Source organism: Nesoenas mayeri (assembly GCF_963082525.1).
Source record: "Nesoenas mayeri genome assembly, chromosome: 5".
In the NCBI taxonomy this organism is placed as follows: domain Eukaryota; kingdom Metazoa; phylum Chordata; class Aves; order Columbiformes; family Columbidae; genus Nesoenas; species Nesoenas mayeri.
Window position 1 is genome coordinate 55,075,796 of NC_137548.1, and position 24,823 is coordinate 55,100,618.

At 36.3% G+C, this 24,823-nt stretch overlaps 1 protein-coding gene across 4 annotated transcripts in view; it reads left to right on the forward strand.

The window, feature by feature from the left end:
- PIK3C2A (phosphatidylinositol-4-phosphate 3-kinase catalytic subunit type 2 alpha) overlaps nt 1-24,823 on the forward strand; it is a 49,730-nt gene that overhangs the window by 5,054 nt on the left and 19,853 nt on the right. For 2 of the 4 annotated variants that reach the window (XM_080345076.1, XM_080345078.1), the window contains exons 2-12: nt 5,811-6,982; nt 11,656-11,762; nt 13,331-13,488; nt 16,467-16,587; nt 17,266-17,377; nt 17,691-17,770; nt 17,875-17,938; nt 20,404-20,547; nt 22,751-22,790; nt 22,876-23,089; nt 23,166-23,288. In XM_080345076.1, coding sequence (XP_080201202.1) covers nt 5,876-6,982; nt 11,656-11,762; nt 13,331-13,488; nt 16,467-16,587; nt 17,266-17,377; nt 17,691-17,770; nt 17,875-17,938; nt 20,404-20,547; nt 22,751-22,790; nt 22,876-23,089; nt 23,166-23,288 — 2,270 coding nt within the window. In that variant the 5' untranslated portion in view covers nt 5,811-5,875. The remainder of the gene's footprint in view (nt 1-5,810; nt 6,983-11,655; nt 11,763-13,330; nt 13,489-16,466; nt 16,588-17,265; nt 17,378-17,690; nt 17,771-17,874; nt 17,939-20,403; nt 20,548-22,750; nt 22,791-22,875; nt 23,090-23,165; nt 23,289-24,823) is intronic. The other 2 variants (XM_080345077.1, XM_080345079.1) reach the window with 1 other exon arrangement.

The following is a 24,823-nucleotide window of genomic DNA, read 5'->3' on the forward strand; positions in this document are numbered from 1 at the left end:
TGTAAGGCATGGAAAAAACCAAAACAAAACCTTGGCTAAGTGCTTCAGAATGAAACAGCCTGGGATGCCATCAGTTTCATTATTGCTTTTTCTGGTATGTGCATCCAGAAAGTACTGGGCAGGGGCAGAATTGCAGGTGTGGTGTTAGAGAGCTGAGGACGAAATAGGGAGAAATACAGAGGTGAAAAGTTGATGAGTAGTTCTACAGCTGATGAAAACTATGTGAAGTTTCCTGTTGATTTGTGTCTTCAACTGATTTGCTTTAAGGACTTCTTGCCATAATTCAAGCTTTTATGAAGATTATCCTGATAATAAATCTATGGTGTCCGATAGTAAGAGCTCATGCTACTGCTTCTAGCTGTGGCACCCAGTGTTCTTGGTGGTGTCAGGTTGCTTGTTTTTATGGAACTTATATGGAATTATTTTTAAGACCCCTATATCTTCGACAGACTTAAATGAAATGGTGATTGTGTTTAAAATTTGATGGGAGGAGTGTAACAGCACAAATATGCTGAAGAAGCTTGGAAATGTACTGTGCCAAATCTGCATGTAGCCACATTCACTGGTGGAATGGCTTGCAGTGGCTAATGGTGCAAGCCACTGGTTCAAGAAGGGGAAGAGCATTTTGTGGCAATGGAGAACACAGAACCTGTAGGTGCCTATAGCTGCCTACACTGAGATTTGGGTGGAACATCATCACGGATGCTTACACCTTTTGTCTCTCTTGCAACACTGATCAAAACATCAAGTTTCTACAGTTGCAAAGTATGCCGTATTTAGTAACTCTCCTGCACAGTGTCATGGATAAAAATTGATTTAAGCAGAAGAGTTCAGAAGTGGTTTTATAAACATCGAAAGAGCCAAGGCTGGATTTTTCAAGGGATTTGTTGCCAATATTGAAAGGCCTTAAAGCCTTCCTGGGGGCTTCCTGCTCTAGCACTATTAACACCCTATTCTTTCCTAGCTGTCAAGATCAGACATTTTGTGATAAAATGGTACTTTTTAGATGTAAATGAATTTTCAAAGTACAGTTGCTTAGGTATTTACAAGCTGAATGATTTGAGCAAAACAGAAATGAGTACTGGTTCAGAGTTTGTGCTCAATTAAAATTGTACCTGTGTTTAAGGTAGTGAAATTGCCTTGGAAGATTCTGTAAACATGACCTGGAACAAAATGGATTCAGTCTTTTGATTACCTGTATTAATCTCATCTACAAAGGGACACTTTCTAATTTTGTTAAATTGACTAGATTGAAGAACCAACCAAGTTCTTAGTGGAAAGGCAGCATGATAAAACGACATGCCTGAAACACTAGCCTTTCCAGACTACTTCTGTATACATTATTGAAAAAAAACCTTCTGATTTAAACTTAACAGTATTTTAGAAAATATTAGACTTACTCATGACATGACTTTGTGAAGTATCTGTTCAGTTGTTTCTCAGTTTCTAGCAATCTGGATGTATCTGGCAGAGAGGGCTTTTGAACATCAAAGTTCTAATGGTTTTCTTTCTTGCTAACGAGTTTTCCTGCTGTGGCAAATGTCTCGCTATGAATTCCTTTCCAGATAATTACTACTTTCCATACTGTATTACTGCTGTCTTATTGTACTAAGTTTTCCTTGTTATCCCAGAAAACCGCTACCATCTCTGGTATGCAGTCAAGATTTGTTAATTCTTAAGTTAGCTATGGTTCAATGTTAGGCAAATTCCTCATATGTATATATTTTTTTCATGGCAAAATAACCACAGTTATTGTGAAAATTACACTTGTTCTGAGGAAGCTCTGGCTGCTGTATGTCAGGGCATTACTTCATGAGGAATGCAGGAAATGGTCTAACTTATTATTGCTTCTGTATTTAGTGTTTGGACTCTAGGGAATTAATGTACTCTGAGTTTTGATAACTATTTAGTATTTCTTAAGAATGAATTACCAAGTACTCTGTTCTGCCCTTGTTTAGCACTAGAACAAATTATAAATAGAATATTAAAAGCCTTGGGTTTTTTTGGAAAGAAAATTGTTGTGCAACTCATCTTAAGTAGAGAGCAATGTTAACATGTACATGAGCAGATGGTACGATTACCTCTGCTTAAGGTAACAGGATTTATCTCTAATAAAGTCATTCCTTGCTCATTAAGATAGATAACTAATATAGATTTTGGGAGTCTTTGTCCTGGTAGAAATGTAATATCCTGTATTGATTCTCCTGATGTTTCTTACCAAGCGCTTACAAATTCCTCATTCAAAAAAAAAAAAAACCCAAACAAACAAACCCCCATATAGTTCAGTTTTATGTATTAATATTCGTTAGATTAGTTTGTTTTCCCCATTCCACGTAGAGCCTTTGATCTGAAGATGGTCAGCCATCTTGCAGTTTCTTGGTTCTTTATAATAATAAAGTTTTATTGCTGCATTTTTTTAAAGAGCATTTTACTTTGAAATAATAAATAATGAGCAATACTCAAAATTACATAGCAATACACAGGCACTTGACTGATCAAGTTAACTTTAGACTCTAAACACATTCATTCAAAATTACCATCAAGGAAGTTTTGATCTTAGGGCCACCCTGCTAGTTTGAAGCCAGAGAAGGTCTGCAGACCCGTGTCTGATCACATGTGACTGAATACGTAAAGAAAGTATTGCTTAAAGTTAAGTAAGTCACACCACAAGAGACAGATTACCTGTTGTCAAGGCTGTAGATAAATCGCATAGTTGAGATGTGTAGGCAATATTGGTGTTGCTAGGGCAGTGTAAATATGGCGACTTTATACAAAGCATGAATGTGGCCATTTAATTTCAGATTTAGGGGAGAAATAGGTGGTGTAGGAAATTGTCTTATCACTTTTATATTTCTGTTATAATCCCTTCAGCTGCTTCAAGTTTTCCTTTTTTTTTTTTTTTTTAAGAAAATGAAAGAATTTAACCTGTTCTGTAAGTGTTTGGAAAGAGTTGTGGTCTTGAAAGTGAACAGATTGACAGTTGAAAACTGATTATTACTGTTACTTAAAATAGTGGTCAGCATTTGAGATGAGAACAATCCTGACTCTTTAAGGATTATTTCTGGGTCTTCCAGTGACTTCCAGTTGTTGCAAACTTCTCATGGATTTCTATGGTGTGGTCAGTAGTGACTTAGGTATCTGTTTTTTCTGATTTCTGGGACTTTGTATATATATATATGCTTCTGAGTGTTTGAGAGGAGTTCCAAATGGAATTTCCCCTTATCTTTGTAGATGTTGGAGAAGTATAAATTCTGCTTGCTGTATGCCCTTGAAAGTATATGGCTACAAAATCAGAAGTTCAAAGTGAAGCTGAATTTCTTCTGTGAAATTACCGACACAGTGTAGTTACCATTTAAAAGAAGGCCTATCTTTATTTTAATCATGCTTATACCTAGGGAGCTTTTCTTCTGATGTTTTATCATGTGAATTTACTGCTTAAAACTTGCGTGCAGGGTGAAGCTTGGGTAAAATTATTGCAATTTTATCATATTTTTGACCAGTTTTTAACTTCAAACTGTTTGAAAACTGCAGTCTGCTTATACAGTTTTGACAGAAATTTATACACTGATTTGGTTTTAGAAGTTTCCCAAGGACAGGACTTGCATACAGTGATCGCTAAAACTGTGAATACTAAAAGCCAGTGGATTTATTAGTGCAAGTGTGCAAATCATACACTGACAGAAATGTAGCACTGTAATGTAAAATTGTAAAATAAGCAATTACTGAGCAATTTGGATTCTCTAGGTGTTAAAAACAAATGTGCTGTAGTAGCTGTGCACCATTTTTTTGAGCATGAAGGAATGTAGGTTTATCTGAAGTTGTGACTTTGTGGAACAGAGACTTCTTGTGAGTAGGAGACTGCTTGGCGAGTACGGAGATCAAAGCTGTCAATGTCAGCAGAAAAATAAGGCTTCCTGCTTCTTTAAGGAGCCAGGGTTGTTGTTATATATAGCTACTTGGAAGACTTCATAAGTCAAGGTGTTCTCGCATCTGAAAATTTGACATAGCAATTTTAACCAGCTGCAAGTTAATAGATTAAAGGCTGCTTGTGTATCTGGGCAGTCTGAGCAACTGATGTAAAGTAGAGCAATTGATATAAAGTATATTAGAGTTCTCATTAGGATGTTATCTGTGACTACTAGGCTTAAACCATCTACAAAATATTCAGTGCATCTGGTGTCTGCTTTTTTCTGTAGACTTCATCTGTTGAATATCATCTCATGGAATGGATACATACTAGTAACCTCCAAAGCTCCTTCTTAAGAAGACTTTATTCCCTAGGAGTTTAGTTATGTGGTTTTCAGGGTTTTATAACTGTTAGTCTGTCACTATTTCACTCTTTCTGAAAATGCCCCCTTTAATTTAAACCCTGTCGTGGTACCTGTAACATCAGTTCTGGTTTAATCTTGCTTTGTGAAGGTTTTCACCTGGTTTTATGTTTTTAGACTTAGCTGAAATGTGTCCAGCCTCTTACAAAGACATCTGTCCTTCACAATATGAGCCACTGAAGTGAAATAGGGTAACAAAAGCTTGGTCAGTGTCTTGAAGAATTTAAAGAATCTGTTAGGAATCTGTTAAGAATCTTACTGTTTGTGGCAAGTCCACAGAAGTAGTTAGTTTAAAGGCACATATATCTGGTCTGGTTCAAGGTTGCGGGGGGAAACACCACCTTATGGGTGTAAATTGCAAGGGAACATTAAGACAGACTTTCCAGTTATCTACGTTACTTACTGCAGAGAACTCTTTTAGCTTGTCAACTGTTGCATGACTTCAGCCTGTGGTGATTTACGTGTAAAATTCTCATCTGGTTTGGTGAAACTGTGTTTTAATGAAGATTGCTGTTTGTAATGCTCCGAGCAGAAACTCATTATTCACGATTTTTATCTTGCTACTTGATATGCATATGAGCTGTTGGTGGAAGACATCTCATCTCCTAGACTCAACTCTGTCCTGTGTGTAAAAGCTCTGGAATAAAGTAGAAATAATATTGAAAAATAACATAGTTCTTGGGGTAATCTCTTGTAAGATTATTTTATTAAAGAGGCAGAGATATTGTGATATATATGGGAAGTCGTGTAATAGTGCTGAGCATAAGATTGGAATTGGAGAAATGCAAGATGTCCTTTTCTTGGTGGTAGCCTTAAGCAAAAGTGACCTTTGAGAGTTTCTTCCCTTACCTAGTAGTGAATGACACTTCCTTTAAGGGGCTGTTAAAGGGATTGCTTAATGAGCAGCTATACTTAAATAGCTTATTATGCTTGTCCAAGAAACAGCATTTCATAGGCACTATTTCTCTTGTTAAGCGGGTAAAGTACCATATTTCCTGAAGGGAGGTGCTTCAGCACCATTATGACCATCATAATCGTGGTACAGCAGTTTAATACCTCTATTGTTTTTGTAATATATATAAGTAAACTGGAAGTCCTCTCAGTAATGTGCTTTATCTATGCTAGATATTTGTATGGTCTTTAGAATTATTTCTGCTTCTGAGATTGAACCTGACTAAGTGTGCAGAATTGCTCAAATCTGGAAGTGGTTAGATACCTGAATGTAGCTTTTCTGTGTCTTAGATTTAGTGGTGCAAAAAGAAACCAGGTACTTAGTCTACCTACTGGTAAGTACTAGTAAGACAAATAGGTGGGTGGATTCTCTTCTTAAATTTGACCTTCCCCCACCCCCCAAAAAAGGTTCTCTTTAATATTTTATGTCCTGGGCTTCTGCAGGACACCTTGTCAGGTGTGATGTATGACTTGCTACTTCTCTATGTAATATTTCTTTTATGTGTTTCTAATGTTTCATTTCCTTTTCAGATCTGCTAAATCTATTCCAAAGCCAAGGATAGACAACCAGTAGAAGGGAAGTGTTGCTTCTTTAAATGGACATCTGTTCTTGCAGTATGGCCCAGATATCCAGTAGCAATGGGTTTAAACAGCACTCATCACCTTCTTTGGCGGCTGCAAGGTCAAAAGATGTGGACAAAGAGGAGGCGTTGCAGATGGAAGCTGAAGCATTAGCTAAGATGCAGAAAGAAAGAGGTGTTGCTGGGAATAAACAAACTTTCCATTCTTTTAGCAGCACCAGACAAAAAGCACAGGCTCATAATAAACAGGACCATGATCTAATGGTGTTTCCAGAGTCTGATGCCAAGAGCATGGAAGATAAACTAAGTACCATTGACATAGAGAAGCTTACTCATGCTGAACTAGAAAAACTGCTGCTGGATGACAGTTTTGAATCTAGTAAAGTATCTGCATTACCAGTAAGTCCTATTTTGAGCCCATCTGTGTCTTCACAGTTTTATCTTGGGCCTACGGGTCAGAGAAGACAGTGGACGCCTGGAATACCAGCACCTGTGACATGCACTTTACCTCCTATTTACCCCTCAGCTTCTTACACAAAACAGACTGGTGTATTTCAAAATGGATTCCATCCAACTATGTCCTCCTATCACTCTAGAGAACCTATTTATCTTGGTCTTCCAAGGCAGGCACAATACATTTCATACCCATTGGCAGCTACTACACCTTTCCATCCACAAGGAAGCCTACCCATATATCCTCCAGTACTTACTCCAGAAATGGCAAAAGTGTTTGACAAAATCGCAAGCACCTCAGAATTTCTGAAAAATGGGAAGTCAAGCACAGACTTGGAAATGACTGCTATAAAATCTGCGGTTTCTAACCTACCAGCCTCAGAAAGCTGCGGAGATGTTAGTAAATTTGATTGGTTAGATTTGGATCCCCTAAGTAAACCCAAAGTGGATAGTGTGGAGACTTTAAATAAGGCAGAGAATGATGGAGAGAGGGCTTCAAGTATGACTGCGGAAGATCCATGGGATGCTGTGCTGTTAGAAGAGAAGTTGTTAGTAACTTGTCTGGAAAGAAAACTTAATGGGAAATCTTCTGGAGCAACAGTTACAAGGAGCCAGTCCTTAAACATGCGAACAACTCAACTTACAAAGTTACAGGGCCAAACATCACAGGTATGTAAATCAGCAATCTCATCTGGTTAATTATGCCCCCACAAGTGCATCCCACCCTTTTCCAAGTACAGTAAATGACTGTAGAATATTTAACTTTTCCTAACTTTTAAAATTATTTCTGTGGTAATTCTATCATAAAACAAGATACTATGTTTTAAAATATTGGTCACCTCACTAGAAAGTGAATATGAATACTTCTGGTTGGTTTTTTTTTTGGTAGAGTGCAAAGGCTGAAGGAGAAGTCTTAGAGTCAAAGTCACCCCTAGAAAGGATGATAATGGCATGAAAAATCATAATTGTAGAAACTGGGTAGAGGCAGGGAATAAAAGATTTGTTTGGCTTGGAGACTTTGGATCGCAGCTGTTTTGAATCTTATATGTTGTCTTTCTAGGTGTTTTTAATAGACTAGGGACATGCTATGAAAAACGACTTATCAGTCAAGGATATTTTCCAAATTGCTTCTTATTTCTTCCCTCCCCAGACTGGGGGAGTTTTCTTCTCAGAAAAAGAAAGATTTACTAGATTTCGGCTTAAAGGGCTGTCTAAATTTCCATTGAAGTGAAATTTTTGGGCCCTTAGTTGAAGGATTTCCTGTTTTTCTGGGCTAGTTGTCAGTATTCTGGCAAATGTTTAATAGAAAACCAGTGGAGAAGGACCAAAAAAAACCTGAACTCAAAAAAACTCTTCACCTCTCTTTTTAAGGGATTGCATTTTTAACATTACATGTGTGAATATCTTGGGTCTAACCTAACTTTTTTTCCACTCACTGTTGAGCAGTGATATGTGAGCTCAGCTATTTCCTAGTATTGGGAGAGACATGTAGACTTGGGCTCTACAGCAGTTTGCTGCTTCAGTTTGTCATGCTTTCTGGTGATGTCTGTTGGTTTTCCAGTGATGTTTGGTTGATTGTAATGTAACTGTTGGCTGGAATAGCTAGACTATATTGAATTGGTGCTTTTGAAGCGTTGTCTGTAGAAAGTAGTATTTGACAGTTGCTGAATGAAATTTGTTTTTATAAATTCCAGGGTTTTTTAAAGGGTCTTCCCTGTTCAAGTCCCATTCCATGCTGTTTGCAGATCACTTGTTAACTGATTCATATAATTCTCAAGCTCTGTGTTCACGTATGGTCTTTTCCTCCTACTTTTGATTTTCCAGATGCTCACTGTCCTCAACAGTCATCTGATTTTTACCAGAAATGCATTCATATTAGTAACTAGCTCTTAGCAAATGTTCTTCTTAACAGGATGGAACAGCAGGTATTTAAGATGAAGAACCATTTTGATGTTTACTTCAATAAGCTTTAAGAAACAGTGGCTTTCTGGCAGCTTCTGTGCAAGCTCTGTGTGATGGTTTCCATTTCCTGTCGCTTTTTTATTTGAGAATGGCTTATTAGAATTTGTTGTTGTTGTTGTCCATGTCCATGCGAGAGCACAGTGTACCATGTGCCTTCTACAGCGGCATGAATTAAACCCTCCTTACAGGTAGGGGCATCTTCCTTGGCATGCTCTTGGCATGTTTTATTCACAATGACATCACAATAGCACATATCCTGTAGTCAATTAATATATCTCATTTTCTTAAGCTACCATTTCTTTCAAACAATTTTTTAGTTTATAGCAGGTTTGAAATTTAATTTCTCCTTGTGTTCCCCCAGTCTGTAGTTAACTAGGCTTGGCATAATTCTCCATTTCTAGTCTTTATAATAAAGTTAGCTGATGATACAAGACTGTAAATTATCAGCAGGGCTGTTTCTGCTGGTTGTGCTAAATTATGAACAAAGATAATAGATCTAAAGACGAGTCTCTCAAATGGCTATCTTTTGATCATAACCCGTGGCTTTTGCTTTGTCTTGTGCACATCCTATGCTGCCACTTTATTTTCTAGTGTAAATAATTTTCCATCTGGTATGGTAGGAAGCTGAGTTATTTAGCCTCTATTTTTGGAAGTTCTCTTGTATTTTATCCCATTTACCTCCAGGTATATATTTCCTTGAAAGTATATTCTCAAGTCTTGCGTCCTGACTAGTCTGGGTCTTTTTTTTTCCTCCTGAATAACTCATACTCTTACTGCCCCTTTAAACAAAACTATTAGTAAAAATTCATTGTAATATATTTTGATTCTATCATGTTATATTTAATCCTTCACATAAACAGATTGCTTTGAATTTTGCTTTATATTTGAAGTATCTATATAGTCATTATTTCCCTTTAAATATGTTAGTCATTGTCCTTTCTGAAAGCAGAGGCAAAAATCGTTGTTTTGTCCTGTTTTAGGTGTTGTCATCTTTACCTTTCCTTTCCCAGAGCTGAAGAGTCTTGTGGTTTTATATACAAAAGGGATTTAATTTAGCTTGGCTTTTGTTAATTCACTGGGTTTGGTATTAGTTTTTTGTTGTTAAGAGTAATCGTATCTGCAGACCACTTCTATTTTTGCAGGTTGTACTGCTATGAACTATTTATCTGTTTTGGCCTGAAGTCCTTTCTTACAAGTTCTTTCCTGTTTGGCTAATAGCTCTGGCTCCTCCTAGATTTGTTTATCTGGAAGTTAAAGAAAATCGAATACTGCTTGTTGCTCAAAACCCTGATCATCTGAACCCAGTGGATTTTAAAGAGATTTATTAGTTTATCAAAGCTTGTCCTCCTGAATTATCTTCCAGAAAGTGATAAAAAATAGTATTGAAATTCAGCTAAAAAAGCAAGGAGGTATTTGATATTCTTAATTATCCACCAGGAGGTAATTTCCAACAATGCATATTTGAATTAATTTTAGGCTGTTCTTCGTAGCCAAATGCACCCCTGAGGTCAACTGTGGAGGGGTGTGGTGTGATGGTTTTTTGATGTTGTTTTGTTTCCTTTGCTCATTACATTGGAATTTGTTTACCCCATGTGTGGAAATGCCTTGCAGTTCCCTAAATTTAGGGAATTTAATAGCAGAATAATGTGCAAATTTTGCTGTAAATAATTCAAGTGTTGTATAGCATCAAGTGGCGATGTTGTATTTCTAGTGTGACTTTAAGTAATCCCCTTGTGTATTGCTTTTATACTCTGGTTAGAATTGCAAAGTGCTTTGAGTACTTATTTGTAGTAATTTTTTAAAGTGTCCTTAAATAGAGAAAACATTCGTATAGCCAACTTCTTGATTTGAAGTTACTGGGTTTTGTGTTGAGTGCTGGCCATCAGCTACTTGAATCTTTAGCAAAGTTGTTTACCTTTCACTTGGTATGTTTACTTCCTTTTTCCTTGTATGATTTATTTTTTGTTGTTATTGTGTAATTGCTTAAAGAATGCATGTACTAGATACAATTGCACAGGTTTGTCAGCAGGTCTTGTGCAGTTCCCCAGAAGTATTTTTCTATGACAGAACTTCTCTGAGATGTTAGAACAGAAGAACTTTTTTAAATTGAAGGTATGATTCCTGAATCTCTTTCCAGGTTTTGTGGCTTTACAGCTTCCTGCTCTAATTGCTTCCCATGGTTTGGCTAATTCCCAGTTGTATAGAATTGATCCTTTTGAACTGATTGGTGTTCATGAAACTGGTGTTTTAGCTGAAATAACTACATTTAAATGCAATTCCAATGGCATTGATGGGTTGTGTATGTTATCCCTTGTAAGTTTATGCTATGCTGCTTAAACAAGTTGATTTGAGGGAAAAAAAAGTTCTGAAAGGAAATGACCTGACAGTCCCTGGCTCTGCATGTTACAGGTTTGACCCTTTTTCTGAAAAAGTCTGATTTTGACTATATTTGATATGCTCTAATGAAATTAGATGCCCAATTTTTTCAGTTAATAACAACCTAAATACTACTTAAGTAGTTATTCACTATTTCAAGTGTGAATGAATTGTGGTGATTTGCAGAAAAGCTGTAGTGCGGTATGCTTTTCTCTTTTCCTGGACTTCTATGTGGATTAAAGGTTTCTATAAGCATTGTAGAAGCTCTGGATGTCAAATGTGGCTGGTCAGAAGGTTTTATCCTCTGTGTGCAATGACGCTGAGTTGGACATGAGCAAACTCATAAAGATCAGCTTACTCCAGTTTGGAATTGGACCAGAAATCAATATGTATTAAAAACTGCTGAATTTTTGTTTGTGATTTTTAGCGACTTTTTTTTAATTGAGTACTTGAAAGATTGTGGTTTACATTTTTGGGAGCTGGTAGATGTGTATGGCATAAGGGATTAAAACAGCAGTAATTTGATGCCATGAGGTTAGTTCTGAGTTCAGTGTTCTGAATGCTGTTTCCTTCCAATGTACAATTTATCTTTTCATGATTTGTAGGCAAAGGAGTGATGGGCAGAACTGATGGGGAATGGTTCTTTTGGGGACTATACTGAAGGCTGAGTTGCAGAAGTGGTGGGAAAAGTATTTATCTGTCTTTTTCCTCTGGTTCAGCAAAGTCTTGCTAAATTCTAATGCAATGGGTCACCGAGAACTCAGGAACTGTTACATTTGCAACTTAACCAGTAACGATGTTGTCAAATTACTTTCTGTAAAGGAGTCACTGCTCTGGTAAATCTTAACTTTTTAATTCGGTAATGATACACTTTTTTTTCCTCCTTATAGAAGTAGAAGTAAAACTAAAAGTAACCCTTCAGGCTCATGAAAATCCATCATCTACACATGGCTTTGGCCACAGGAATATGTTTGCAGCTATTTAAATACTGTATTATCTTTGAGTTGCAGAAAGACAATGGGACCACTGGCATGCTGACAGAAAACGTGCTTCTCCAAGAAATTGAAGGGCAGAATCAAGAACTGTCAGCTTTTTCTCAAGCAGTTACGAAGTAAGAAATTACTGAACACACATTAGCTTTCAGAAAGGAAAAAAAAAAAGCTAAACTCATTTTCAGTTAGGTTGACAGAGCCATTTTTTTGCTCAAGGGGATGGATTTTAGTATGTATCCTTTTCTCTTATCCCTGTTTTTTCCTGGTGTTCTCTTTATTTTTTTTTTAAGAATGCAATGGAATTGTTAAGGTCTTAAGTATGAAAGTTTTTGAATTATTGTATCTCCTCTTTATTCTTCTGATCTTGTGACTTTCCTCTCACTTTTTTCCTTGTTTTTATAAAACTTTATATTCAGAAATTTTTTTCTGTATTTCCATATATCTGTCTCTCTTCCTTCTGTATTTTTAAAATGCAAATTCTTTTGGAAGATTTTGAAGCCTCTTTTCTTAGTTGATGCATCTCACTAAATCCTGTCACTCAGTGGCTTTCTAACACTGAAATGGTCTTACTGTTACTGCTTCCAAAGCTGGAATTCTGTAACAAATAAAATATTCAAACTTATTAATGGTTTGATCAGGTCATGAAGTTCCTTGAAGTTCATACCAAAGAAGACAGGACTTGATAACCCAGAATACTCCTTCTATATTTTTTTTTGGTTTTGCTTACTGCCATAGTTTAATGAGATAGTATGGTGGTTTGGGATTTTTTGCTTTCTTCCTATAGAAGACACACTAAGAGTCTTGCCTTTTTTCTTCTCAAGATCAGTCTCCCATAGCTAATGTGGAAAATAGAGATCTTTGAATCTGAAGGGTAACAGCTACTTTTAAAAAGAGGAATGTTTATGAGATGAAAAGCAAACTCCATAAAACCAGTGAGAAGTCATAGACCCTTTCGAGTTTGTTTTGTTTTTTTCACTCATGCTGTTTTCAGAAATTGAGATGATGAAATAGATGACTATTATAGGAGGGTTCTGTTCTTAATCTGCTATAATACTGCTTTAATGATGGCAGATGGTTGTCAAATTATTTTATCTACATTAAACAGCGGAAAATTAAAAACAGCTATCAAAGTACTGTGTATTCATTACTAGGTGAATGTTTTATTGTTTGTGTCCTAAAGAAAAGCATTTCTGTTAATTTAGGCCTCTTTCTCAACTTCTACAACTTGGAATAACTACCTTCTGCATAGTATCCAAGTTTAGATTAGATTTCCAAAAGTTAAAAACATGCGAAGGGTTCTGTGGTATATTATACATAAAATAAATCACCCTTTTCAAAACTTATTTTTAGCAAATGCCATGGATTAACTTTTAAAAAATTGGTTTAGAGCTTATCTTCGACAGAAGCTAGATATGTCCTGTAAGCATTGACCTATTAAGTATTTTAAGCTATGTGGAAAACCTGCCTAATTATAAGCTAGAGCTTTTTCCCCCTCTAACTACTACTTATATAATTATTGTTGGCAGTGTTCTCTAGAGAGTGCAGAAGTTAAATGGTGTTTTGCACATACAGTTTAGGTAAAGAGCAAAAGGTAGTCTTTACTGTTCTGCCTTGTGGTTATTACCATGTTTTGCTTTAGTCTTAGACTTATCCATTGCAGTGTTTCATAAACCTTCTCTACTTACAGATTGAGGACCAAGTTTCCGTACACTAATCAGCAAACAAATCCAGGCTTTGTGCTGAGTCCAGTCATGCTGCAAAGAAATATAAGTGGGGAGAGTGCCAGTATCAAGGTTTCTATAGAAATCGAAGAATTCCAGCAACCAGTAACTTTTACGTGTGATGGTATGTTTCTGCTTTTTAAATTGGAGCTTGCTTGTAAGACTTGTAATGATGGGTTAAGACTGTATGCTCAGTCTAGGCCAAAGGCTTGCGGTTTTTGTAATCCCTAGGTGTCAGGTATGTGGATTGCTTGTGGGGAATGTGGAAAAAGTAACTGAAGAAATAACCTAAATCTGGGTCAGTGCCTCCATCAGAAAATATTTAGAAGCTGACAAAGTGAAACATTTTTTAAAAAAAAGAAAAGCCAAGCAAACCAGAAGCACTATTTGATCCATGGCTGAGAATGTTAAAACAGTTTTTCAATGTTTTGACCTACTTTGTGGTAGTTAAGGGAATGATGACACCAGGACTGAGATTCTTAACTTTTAATTTTTTATTTCAACAGTGTTAACATGTTTAAATAAACTCTTGCAGGCCATCTAAAAATTTAGACAATTTGCTTTTAAGAATAAACACTGAAACCATCTATTACTTGACTTCAATATGTGCTTATGAACACAAACACTAAAAAAATACTGTTGCAGTGTGCCACAACTATCTGGCCCAGTTTTGTGGGTAACCCAGGAGTATTAGCTTGAGGTGGAACTACTAGGTTTGCCTTGTTCTTGCACATAAATTCGTATTCTCTGTGCAGTCAAGACTGCACAGTATGTTTGTGTTGAAGGCTGTAACTCTGGACGGTGTCAACTTCTGGCAGTTCTTTATGATAAAATAACTGATAATAAATGGCCTCAGGAGCAACTAAATTTTTAGCCTTTATACTGCTGTAGTCTCTTGGCCCCTGTGAGAAGCTTCCCATTCCCAGACTGTGTCACCTGATAGTGGGTCTGTGCTATAGCGTGTTCTTATCATTTGGGTCTCTCTGTGACAGTGTAGATGCTTCACAGTGGGTTGTTCTCAAAAGATATGCAGTTGCTTTATTACTCACTTGAACTAGCTGCACTACTGGAAAGTGGTCTCAATGAATAAGTGTTTTCATTATTGTTTTGCTGTGCCTTATAGTTATTCTGCTGTGATTTAGTAGTCTTTTGTTAAGAAACTAGATGGACTGTAGGTGTAGCCTAGGGTTTCTGCTCTTCATACTTAAGATTACACTTTACTAATATTACAGGCTTAGTCCTTTCCTACAAAAGGCTTTTGTGCCATAACCAAAATGCTATGACTTCAGCTCTTTATTTGTAGGAGTTTTGTGCATACCTTGGAATGTATTTTGCATTCTAGCCTCACATATCTTATTCTTTGTGCTCTTTTCCTTTTTCTGATGCTGAAACTAGTCACAGTTAAACTATTTGTCTTCTGTAGTTAGTAAGAGTTAGGGGTAACTCATATGTGACTAGTAATAGACATATCTACAGTTACTGTCTTCCTTTAATTTCTTCTGGTCTTGGTGAAATTGTTGCATACCTTAGCATTGTAATGCTAGAAGTACTTCAGTATGGCTTCCAGTCCTGCTCAGAAGGAACTGCAGCCTTTCAGTGTTCTGACGACTCAATGTATAGAAAGGACTCAGGAGGGAAACAGGTGAACTTTAGAGCTTATTTGGGTACACCTATTCATTTTGTATTCGTTTGTGAGGCATTACACGGAAGTACAAGTCTCCCTGAGCAATGATTCCGTGTCAGCAAGAAATGAGTCTTCCAATAAGACAGAGAGTGGGTGAAAAGGTGGTGACGTTATCTTTGCATTACTCCACTAGGCTTTGCAGAGCTGACAGAGCTTTGCCAATGCAGCCTGTGACTATGGCTCCTAAACTGTTATTGCAGCTTTTTTCTGTATCAACCACCAATCAACCTTCTGCTGAAGGTAGTACAACTTAAATAGTCTTAATAATGAGTTGAAGAGCATTTCTGAATTCATACTTATCATTCTTTGTTCTTAAATTCCATATACTCATTCTTCATATGCTATCAAATACCTGTATGCTTGTAATAATTAGTCATCTGTTAATGAGATGGAGCACTTGTAGCATTACCATAGTAGTAACATTTCTCTCTTTAAAAGAAAAAGGTTTGGGGATAATTGGGAAGGTCCTGAGGGGGGAGGGGAAGAAACAGAAACAAAAACAACAACAAAAATACTGTGAAAGGTACTGATGGAGAAATAAATTCTTTTATGCAGTGTTTTTTACGGAATTTTGAGGTACTTAGTGACATTGTTTGCAAATTATTTAAAGAGGAAGATCAGAAACTATGAGTGAGGGGTGGAGAGCGTTTTGTACTTAAAACATTTGTAGTATTAAAACATAGCCATGTATTTTCCATTAGTGACAGCTGGTTGCTGTGTGAAAATAGATTTTGGGTTTGACTGGGATTATTTCTTTTGCTGTGTAGTTGCTGGATGGAAAGGAGACAGTTTTCAAAAAAGTGTCTGTAGCCTGATGTGAAAGTACCAGTAGTTAGGAGCTGCTTTTTGCAAAGTTCTGGTGATGCTTACTGAAATCTGATCTGTGCAATGCGGAAACAGCCCTAGACAGATGAAGGGGAAAAGAAAAAAGGACTTTCAGTAGGATTTGCCTCTGCTACAGCTGGTACTCCCTCAAAACCAGAACAAATAGGGAAATTCCATCTTGGACTCTTCAGCTAATGATTTTTAAACTTGAAGCAGCTCTGGGATCACTTAGCTATTTGAGGCCTTTGCTAAATAAGTAAAATTTATATTTAATAAAAAGCTGTCCTCATTAAAAACTCCTGGAAAACAGACTGCAGATGATTTTTGTACTTTTAGTCAAGTGACTATACTGTACCCTAATTTTAAAAGGATTTATTGAGTTCTTAAACTACAGACAGGTTTTACAAGATGCCTTTCTTGGGGCAGGGGGAGGGGCAGTGAAGCTCTCAAACTATAAAATTTAGGACATTATAGAAGCATAAGATTTTTCCGTACTGGTATAAAATAAATTTCATTTAAAAACTACAGTTTGTGAGTGAATATCCTTTGTTATAGATTTATATTTAACTTTAAGATGTAATTTATTTGAACAGTGAGTTCCCCTGTTGAGCTTATAATAATGCAGGCACTTTGCTGGGTGCATGATGACTTGAATGAAGTGGACATTGGCAGCTACATCCTGAAGGTCTGTGGCCAAGAAGAAGTTTTACAGAAGTAAGCAGACTCTTTTTCATTAATATTTAACTTCACGAGTTTTTATGGCAGTTACTGGAAAGCGTATCTTTAACAATTAAATGTGGGAAAGCAGAAATCTTAAATGGAGGAGAGTCACACTTTGCACAGAGATCAGAAGTCTTTAGAGTTGTTCTGGGATACAGCAAAGTAGGTTCTCAACAGCTTCCTAGAAATCTGTCCTGCTCTGCCATCTGTAGTGTTGAACGCAAACAGTCTTTTTCAGATGCAGTTTTCTAGAGCATTTCTGTAGACAGATGTTGTAGTTTCCAGCTGTTTTTCAAATTCCAGCAACCAGGGAAAAAAATCTACTGATAAATTCTAGTAGACTGAAGTAACCTCTGGGTTTTTTGGGGCATTTTTTTTATTTTGTTTTATTTTTTTTTCAAAACTAATGGTTTACAAATCCCTATTAGTTTTGTGGGTTAAAATATTTGGTTTCATTTTCAGCCACAGTAGTTCAGAGCTTTAGCAAAAGTATAGGTATCTGTAAAAGAACACTAAAACTTCTGCTGAAGTAAAAATCAGTTCAAGAAGTATGATGTGGGGGGTTGATTCACCATTTCCTTATTTTGAGCCAACAGGTTGCCTTAAGTATGTGAGTTTTCTTAAAAATGCTGCCTATTTTTGGTGTAACTATAGCTTTCTTTTGTTTAACAGTAAGCACTGCATCGGAAGTCATGAGTATATTCAAAACTGTCGGAAGTGGGACACAGAAATCAAACTGCAGCTCTTGACCCATAGTGTAATATGCAGAGATCTGGCACGAACAGTACGTACCTCCTAAACTGCAGCAGCAATATAAATCAAGATGTTGAGGATTTGCATCAGAGTTGGTTGATCTGAAGTGTAACCTTTCTATGTGATTAACAAATTATATGTCTGATTGGTGTTGGGACTTGTGTTATACTAAGAGGAAATGAAATACATACTAAGTTTTTAAAAGGCAAATAAATATGTATCATCTGTCTTACTAGACTAAGTACTACAGCTGGAAAAATATTGCAAATGTGCTGAACTTGAAAACAGTATTATGAACTAGAGAAAGGTGAGAACTGGACTTAATATCTAGTATTTTATTGCAGGAAGATGATGACAGAACACCCATACATCTAACCAAACACCTCTACAAAGTAGAAAAGCCTTTCAGAGAACCTATTATAAGGTAATATTACGTGGTTATTTTAGTAATCAAGCCTAGTGCTGCATTTCTGTCCAAGGTTATGTTATCTTCATGCACTTGCGTTCAATATTTACAATTTCTTGCAGATCTTCTATTGAAGAGCTTCTTGATGTGTATCACAAGCAAGTTAACATAGCTCTTAGAAATGAGGTAAGGGAATTGTAAATTATTGCTGAACCAAAGGTAGCATGAGAAAGTTTACTAATGAGATGGTTGGAAAAAGCCTAGCAGGTATTCTTGGGGAAACTGAGATCTGAATAAGCTGACAAATATAAATTTGGAATAATGGATTATATTGCTTTTCTGCCTGGCTTTTATTGCAAGCTATTTATTACCTTATTGTCACAACTAGAAATGTATCTTCCAAGTCCTGGGGTGCAAAATAACCTTTTCCTCAAAAGTGCTGGAAGAGACTGTTCATTTAGGGGAAGAGGGAAAAGGTCTGAATCCTGACTACATCAGTTGTCAGCCATGGATGAAATATTGGTAACAGACAAAAAACTACACAAAAGTGAGCAGTAATAGTTGTGTACAATGGGAGTTAAAGTATGTTTGGAACATATGAGTAAGTTTTACACGAAGTGTAGTAAAATCTTATTCTGCACTGTTGAATTAAGTTAAAATACGCTGTCAAAACCATTGTCACTGTTAGTGTATGATAGGTAGCTTAAAACAGCTTGCATGGGGAGTAATTTCCCAAATGCAAAAGCTACCGGAATATAACCTGCTTTACTAATTTCTAAAAGGAAAGTCTTAGTTTAACTCCTTATAGTGATGTGACTTGGAAACTTAAATTCTTGAACATCAGCTAACTACGTTTCTTAAACAGTTTCTATAGGAACAGTTGTGAAATGAATGATTTAATTACAATATTTTTCGTTTCTGTTGTTTGTTTACCTCTCTAGAAGTGCAGCTCTGGCCAAGCTGATGTCTGCTATTCACATATTCTCTTAATGTTATTTAATCCCCTTAATGGTGATTCACCATTCTCAAGGGTAGCTTTGAACACAATATTTTTGTAGAAGTGCAAGATGTTACTGCTCTTTGATACGGTGTTTTTGTTGCTTTGCTCTTGCAGCTGCTTCAGCTTGTTTAATAGTCGTTTCACAGGCTGAGGAATGCAAAACATCTTAATTCAGGCTTATGTTCTACTCTTTCCATAGTCTTTTGGAGGATGGGAGGTGTAGCTTGTGGCTGTTGATGATTAGGTTTCAATATCGGCAGTTGCTGCCTTTGAAATTTTTTTCTCCCAGAAGTGGACTCCTGTACATATTCAGTAGCTGAAGCTTGATCATCAAAGTGAAGCAGGGTGATGTGTAAATAACTTGTTTATAGCCTTTGACTTAACGTTGTTGGACACTTTAAAAGTTAGCTATTGTCTTTTTGAGATTGATTTGAGAATCTATGAGAAAAATCCTGGAAATTTTCCTTTTCATGTGCCAAAACATCTGCTATTGTCTTTAAAGTGTTAGCTTTGAAAGCATGGATTAAATATTTACAATGTCTTCTGACTTCTATGGTTATTTTCTTACCAGGACAAAGTTAATTGTTGCTAGATAACTCCCAATCCCAAAACTTTTTGATTCAAATGGCTTCCTTGCTGTCCATGTGTAGGAAGGTTATGAGAATATGTCTGGGGGGCTGGAGATGCGGAATCAGTTTACGTTTTGCCAAGAGGCTGTTACACTAATCTCTCTTACTTAGTTGTAAATGCTCATAAGTGACTCTGAAAGAAACCGATACATAAAGCCTTTAAAAAGTAAAGATCTTTGAAGCAAGTCTTATTAATTTTCTACATGTGTTCTTTAAAATTGGATGAAGATTTTGCTTATATTTAAAAAAGGTATCAAGAAACCTAGGATTATTTAGATGTAAATTATGTCTTTTCTTCTATTTCAAGAGACAAATGAAGGGAATATTAGGAGCATCTCAACTTTGTCTTAAGCAGCCTACCAGCATTTTCCTTCTCTGATAAGAAGCTGATCTGTTAATTTGAAAAAGATTCCTGTTAAGTGTACAATCCACCTTCCTTTCCTTCTTCAAGATGACAGCTTGCAGTTGCTTCATCTGGAAGAACCATTTTAATTAAATAATATGCAAGACAAAAATTGTCACAAACTTTTTTCGAAAGTACATCAAAGTGAAGTAAAGTTCCATTATGGAAGCCATACTGCAGTGTAAGTATAATGTTTAAGAGGCCTGAAATTGAAACACTGCCTCTGTAGTATTCCTTCCTCACACTAATTTAATATCCTTTTTTGAACTACACTTTTTTATGCCATGAGGGAATTTGAGCTTAAGATCTCATTAGAAAGTACTTGTCTGTCTACAAATTAATGGAAAAATCATTGGAAATCTCCTAATGTGTCCCAGAACACCATTCTAAAATCCATGCTACTCCTATGATTTTGGCATTCATAACTGAGCTATAAGGAAGGTCTCAATACTGAGGTTTTTGTTCAGTCAAATAATTACACTGCAGTTTAATGTAACTGAGAGATGCATCCCATAATGACATTTTCTTGACAATTCATTCTGGGAAAAAAATATTAAAGTAATACTGCATTTTGCAACTGTGATCAGATCAATCTGTTCTTTCATACATTCCTCATTAGAACCGACATAAAGCAGTAGATCACGTAATTAAGACTGTCAGAAAAATCTGTTCTACGTTGGATTGTGTAGAGACTCCTGCAATAACGGAATCGGTGAAGAAGCTGAGGAGGGCTGTTAATCTTCCAAGGACTAAAAATGCTGAGGTAAACTTTCATGCTACAAATTGCATTCTGCGATATGCTTTTTAACACTGATAAATATTATTTCATAAACTTTGGTAGTTGCAAATACCAGCAACAGTTAAATCAGGGTTATGGGTTGTGGGGTTTTTTATTTTGCCAGGTATCTTCCATTTATTTTAACATTTCTTTGCTGTTAATGCATTTATCACTTGCTCTTGAAATCCTGTCCTGTTCTAAATAGTGACTTTTAAAACTAGTTTTTGAATCCTGTTTTCTGGTTCTGTAACCTACAGACTTGTGTCACAGCAGATACAGCCAGCTCATACCCTCTCAAGTCAATGCAGTTATGCTTAAAGGAGGAGTTCGCATCATGTATTTTCTGTGCAGTACTTATGTGAATAGCAATGGCATTTTAAAACTCTTAACAGTTCATGCTTCTGCATTCCTGACCATATGAACAAAAATAAAAATCTCTAAGCACAGATTTTGATGATCAAACTGCCTTTCAGTGAACAGTTCACTTAAGTAGAATTGGTCTCAAGTCGTGTTGTCCAAAACAGTCATTAAATGGAGACGTGTGCAGTTAAAAAAGCTGTCTTTTTGTAATGCTAATTCTGTTGTCCTGCTGCCTTATTATGTTGGCAATGCATGTGCTGTTCTGTTTAATTTCAGCTTCTTCAGTTCAATGATATATTTGTAATACTGAACAGAAGTCTTGCAAAATGCAGGAACCAAATAAATATAGTTTTCATGAAAACTAAAATTCTTGCAGGGAAATGCAGAAGGCATATTAAGGAAACTTATTGAAAAACAACGTATGAGATATTTCTTCAATGTTTACTTTTTGGTAGGAAAGAGCTATAGAAATAATTAGATTGCAGTGGAAATATAACTTCCAAAAAGAATGCTATCCCAGCAGAATTTGAAAAAGGTACTTTCTATCAGTAAAATTCTGCAATTCTGTCATGAAGATAAACATTTTAAGCCATTGTATAGGAAGGCATATGGGATTCCTTTCAGCAATGAAATTGTTGTAAAGATTGGAGCCAGTTGCATCTAAAATTTCTGTAAGATATTGTTTGTTTTTGTTTTTTGTTGGGTTTTTTTTTCCCCACCCCCTTAGAGTAGCTGTTTTGTGGTTGGAAGAAGTGGCCAAGAAGTGAAAGAAACCAGTAGATTGTCAAGTAGAAAATTACATGTGTAGTGCTGTTTCAACGGTTTGGCGTCCTGTCATCCAAAAGTACTTGGACTACTTGACAAGTACGGTGGAGACATACAGCAGCTTTTCTGAAAGGGGGAAAAAATGTGATTTTTACCCCCTATCACCCCTCCTCTGGGTTTCTGTGTGTTTTTTTTCTTACAAGAACATGACGGTTTTTGGTAGTTGAAATTTAATGTTGACAAGATGCTCAATTAATACGCTACAAGTGTAAGAAAAGCTTTAGTTCTTCTCCAGCAGTTGTGGCAAACTACTTAGACTTTCTCTGATGTATTAGGAATTCACTGGGTTTTGTTCTTGATCAATCAAAACTTAGTTTTGATTAAAAGTTCTAGTTTTATTAGAAGTTGAATTTGGCATGGAGCCCTTCATGATTAGAAGGAAGTACATTCTCATTATTTGTTTGTCACCTTTTGGCTTCAGTGGTGTCCTTGTTGAGACTAGACATTGCTTTAATGCTGTATCACATGCAAACACAGCAGATAGGATGGAATGACAGTACTTGCTGTTCAGTTTTCTCAGTTGTTTAATGTTTGGGCTTTTTTCATTCCGTAAATTTATAGTAACTCCTCTTACAGAAGATACCTTAACAAATGCCACAAACAAAACAACTGTTCAGACATTAATTACTGGGTAATAGAGCTATCAGCTTCTCCTTTCATGCATAACAGCCCTGATTGAGTTTTATCTCTACCCAGAGAAGCTTGAGTATCCTGAGCAATATTATAATGTACTTTGTCTTTTACGAGTTCATAAAGGCTGTCAAAGTAGTTGTGACTTGACAAAACATGAGCTTTTGAACTTGGTGAATAGTTACTGTGTGTAATGGAAATTGTGATGCTGTCAGTTAACTCTTGAGGAACTTTGAGTAAAAAGATGTGTGTTATAAATCCAAACATGGGCCTAATTCAGATATTTCATAATGTCTGTACAAGATACTGAAGAGCAACAGAAAATTAATACGGGTTTCTTGGTACTGAAATTTTCTCTAACTTTACTGTGTAGGTATCCTTAAAATGTGATGACATGAGCCAGAGCTCATCTGGTGAGTAAAGTTTTTGAATTTTATTTAAAAAGTGCTTTCAGGTCGCTGTTTAGGAAGATATGCATTAAAAATAAATTTAATTTAGGTTCACTGCAGCCTGAAAACCCTCTGAAAGTGAGTATAGACCAGTTAACAAGAGCAGTTGAGGCCCTTCTGCAACTCCACGTGAATTCGTGTAGCAATTCTGCAGCAGTTTCTCCAAGGGACAGTAGGAGCACTAAGGAAGCATGGACTGCCACAGAACATCTCCAGTTCACAATATTTGCTGCGCATGGAATTTCTTCTAGTTGGGTATCAAAGTGAGTAACTTATTAATTGTAAAATTCATCCTGTTATAGATTTGTTTGCTTAATTTACTTTCTTTTCCTTGCCTAGCTATGAAAAATACTACTTGATTTGTTCTCTGACCCATAATGGAAAAGATCTGTTTAAACCTGTTCAGTCCAAGAAGGTTGGCACATACAAGAACTTCTTCTACTTGATTAAATGGGATGAACTGTAAGTGATTTCAGCATGTTAAAACTCACAATAATGTTTTGTTTTAGCTAGTACTTAGCTGGCTGCTGAATACAGTCATTCAAGTAATTCTTGCTTCTGATTCCATTTGAAGAGTTGAAAGAGCAAGGCATGAGACTTGCTGACAAAATCAGAAATATTTTTCCAAATGATATTTCACTACTCATTTTAAAAGTGGAAGTGGAAATGCTGGACTAGTGCTCTGTGCTAATGTGTTTGTCTAATACAAATATAAGGAGCTGGGAAGGTCCAGAGCATTCCTTGTAATGGGAACAGCTTGTGCTGCTTAAAGAAGGATGAATTAAGTTTGCTTATAAGCAGTGCTCAAATTATGTAAATAACAAGGAAAAGCAACTCACTTTTACTAACATCAATGCTGAATTTTTAACAAATACATTGTAACAACTTTGTATCTGAATTGAAACATCTAATTTAGACTTTTTCTATAAAGAGAGCAAATGAGTAAGTGCTTAAGAGTATCTGTCTCGAGCATATGAGAATGTCTGGTTTGAGCTTCTACAGTTTCTCTTTTGGGGCAGGGGAAGAGGTAGAAAGGAAGAACAGAGGGCATACAGAGTAGAATAAGGACAGAGTGGCAGGTGGAATCTGATAACTGAGAGGGAAAAATAATTTTAATTATTTATGTACAGCTTATTCTTTTCCAGTTCATAGTTATCAGGCAGCCTGTCATAACTGGAGCTTCAGGTAGGCTCCATGTTGCCCTGTATCTATTTTCCTGACACTTTTTGAAGGTCAGAGAGACTCTGAGGAATACCCTGAAAGTCTAGAGACAAATTATTGTAGACCAGGAATGAGATTTTCAGGTTCTAGAATAGCTGCCTTCAGAGAGAGTACTCCAACCACTTTTTTTTCTCTCCTGATGATGTAAGGGATTAATTGTCAGATCTTTTGCTAGCAAGTACTAGTGTATTACAGTGAAAGATGTGTTAGTTTGCTAATAAGCTGCTTAATATAGTTGTGGTGTTTTATAGTGAAACTGGCTTAGTAATACCCTGTGATAACTTATAGAATATTTTGGCGTATTACAGAAAATCAAATTTAAACTTCAAGCAGTAAAAACAGTCTAAACAAAAATCTGACTTGGATTTGCTCAGTGAGGCATATACTCAGCTGCTTTCTTTGTGGATGCTGCTTTTGTACTATTTGAGTGTAGCTTTCAGTAGCTCTTAATAAATGGGAAACTATTGTATGATACTAAATCTGAGAGGAGGCTGCTAACATGAAATGGTATGTGTTCTCATATTGAGTAGAGTGGGAAGACTGGTTATGCTGGACAGTGTTGTACTGTGTAAGGAATGTGATTTAATAGACAAAGATTTAAAAGTGTTGTTCCAAATCTGGCTACAGTGCAGAAGTGTAATTTAGCAGGTTTTGTAAACTATTGGTATGGGAGATGAAGTGGAGTGAAATTTCAAGGAAATGTAGCACTTGTTCTTCAATGTTAATTAACTGTTTCAAGTAAAGAGGCATCAGCTGATTATATGGATAAGCCTGTA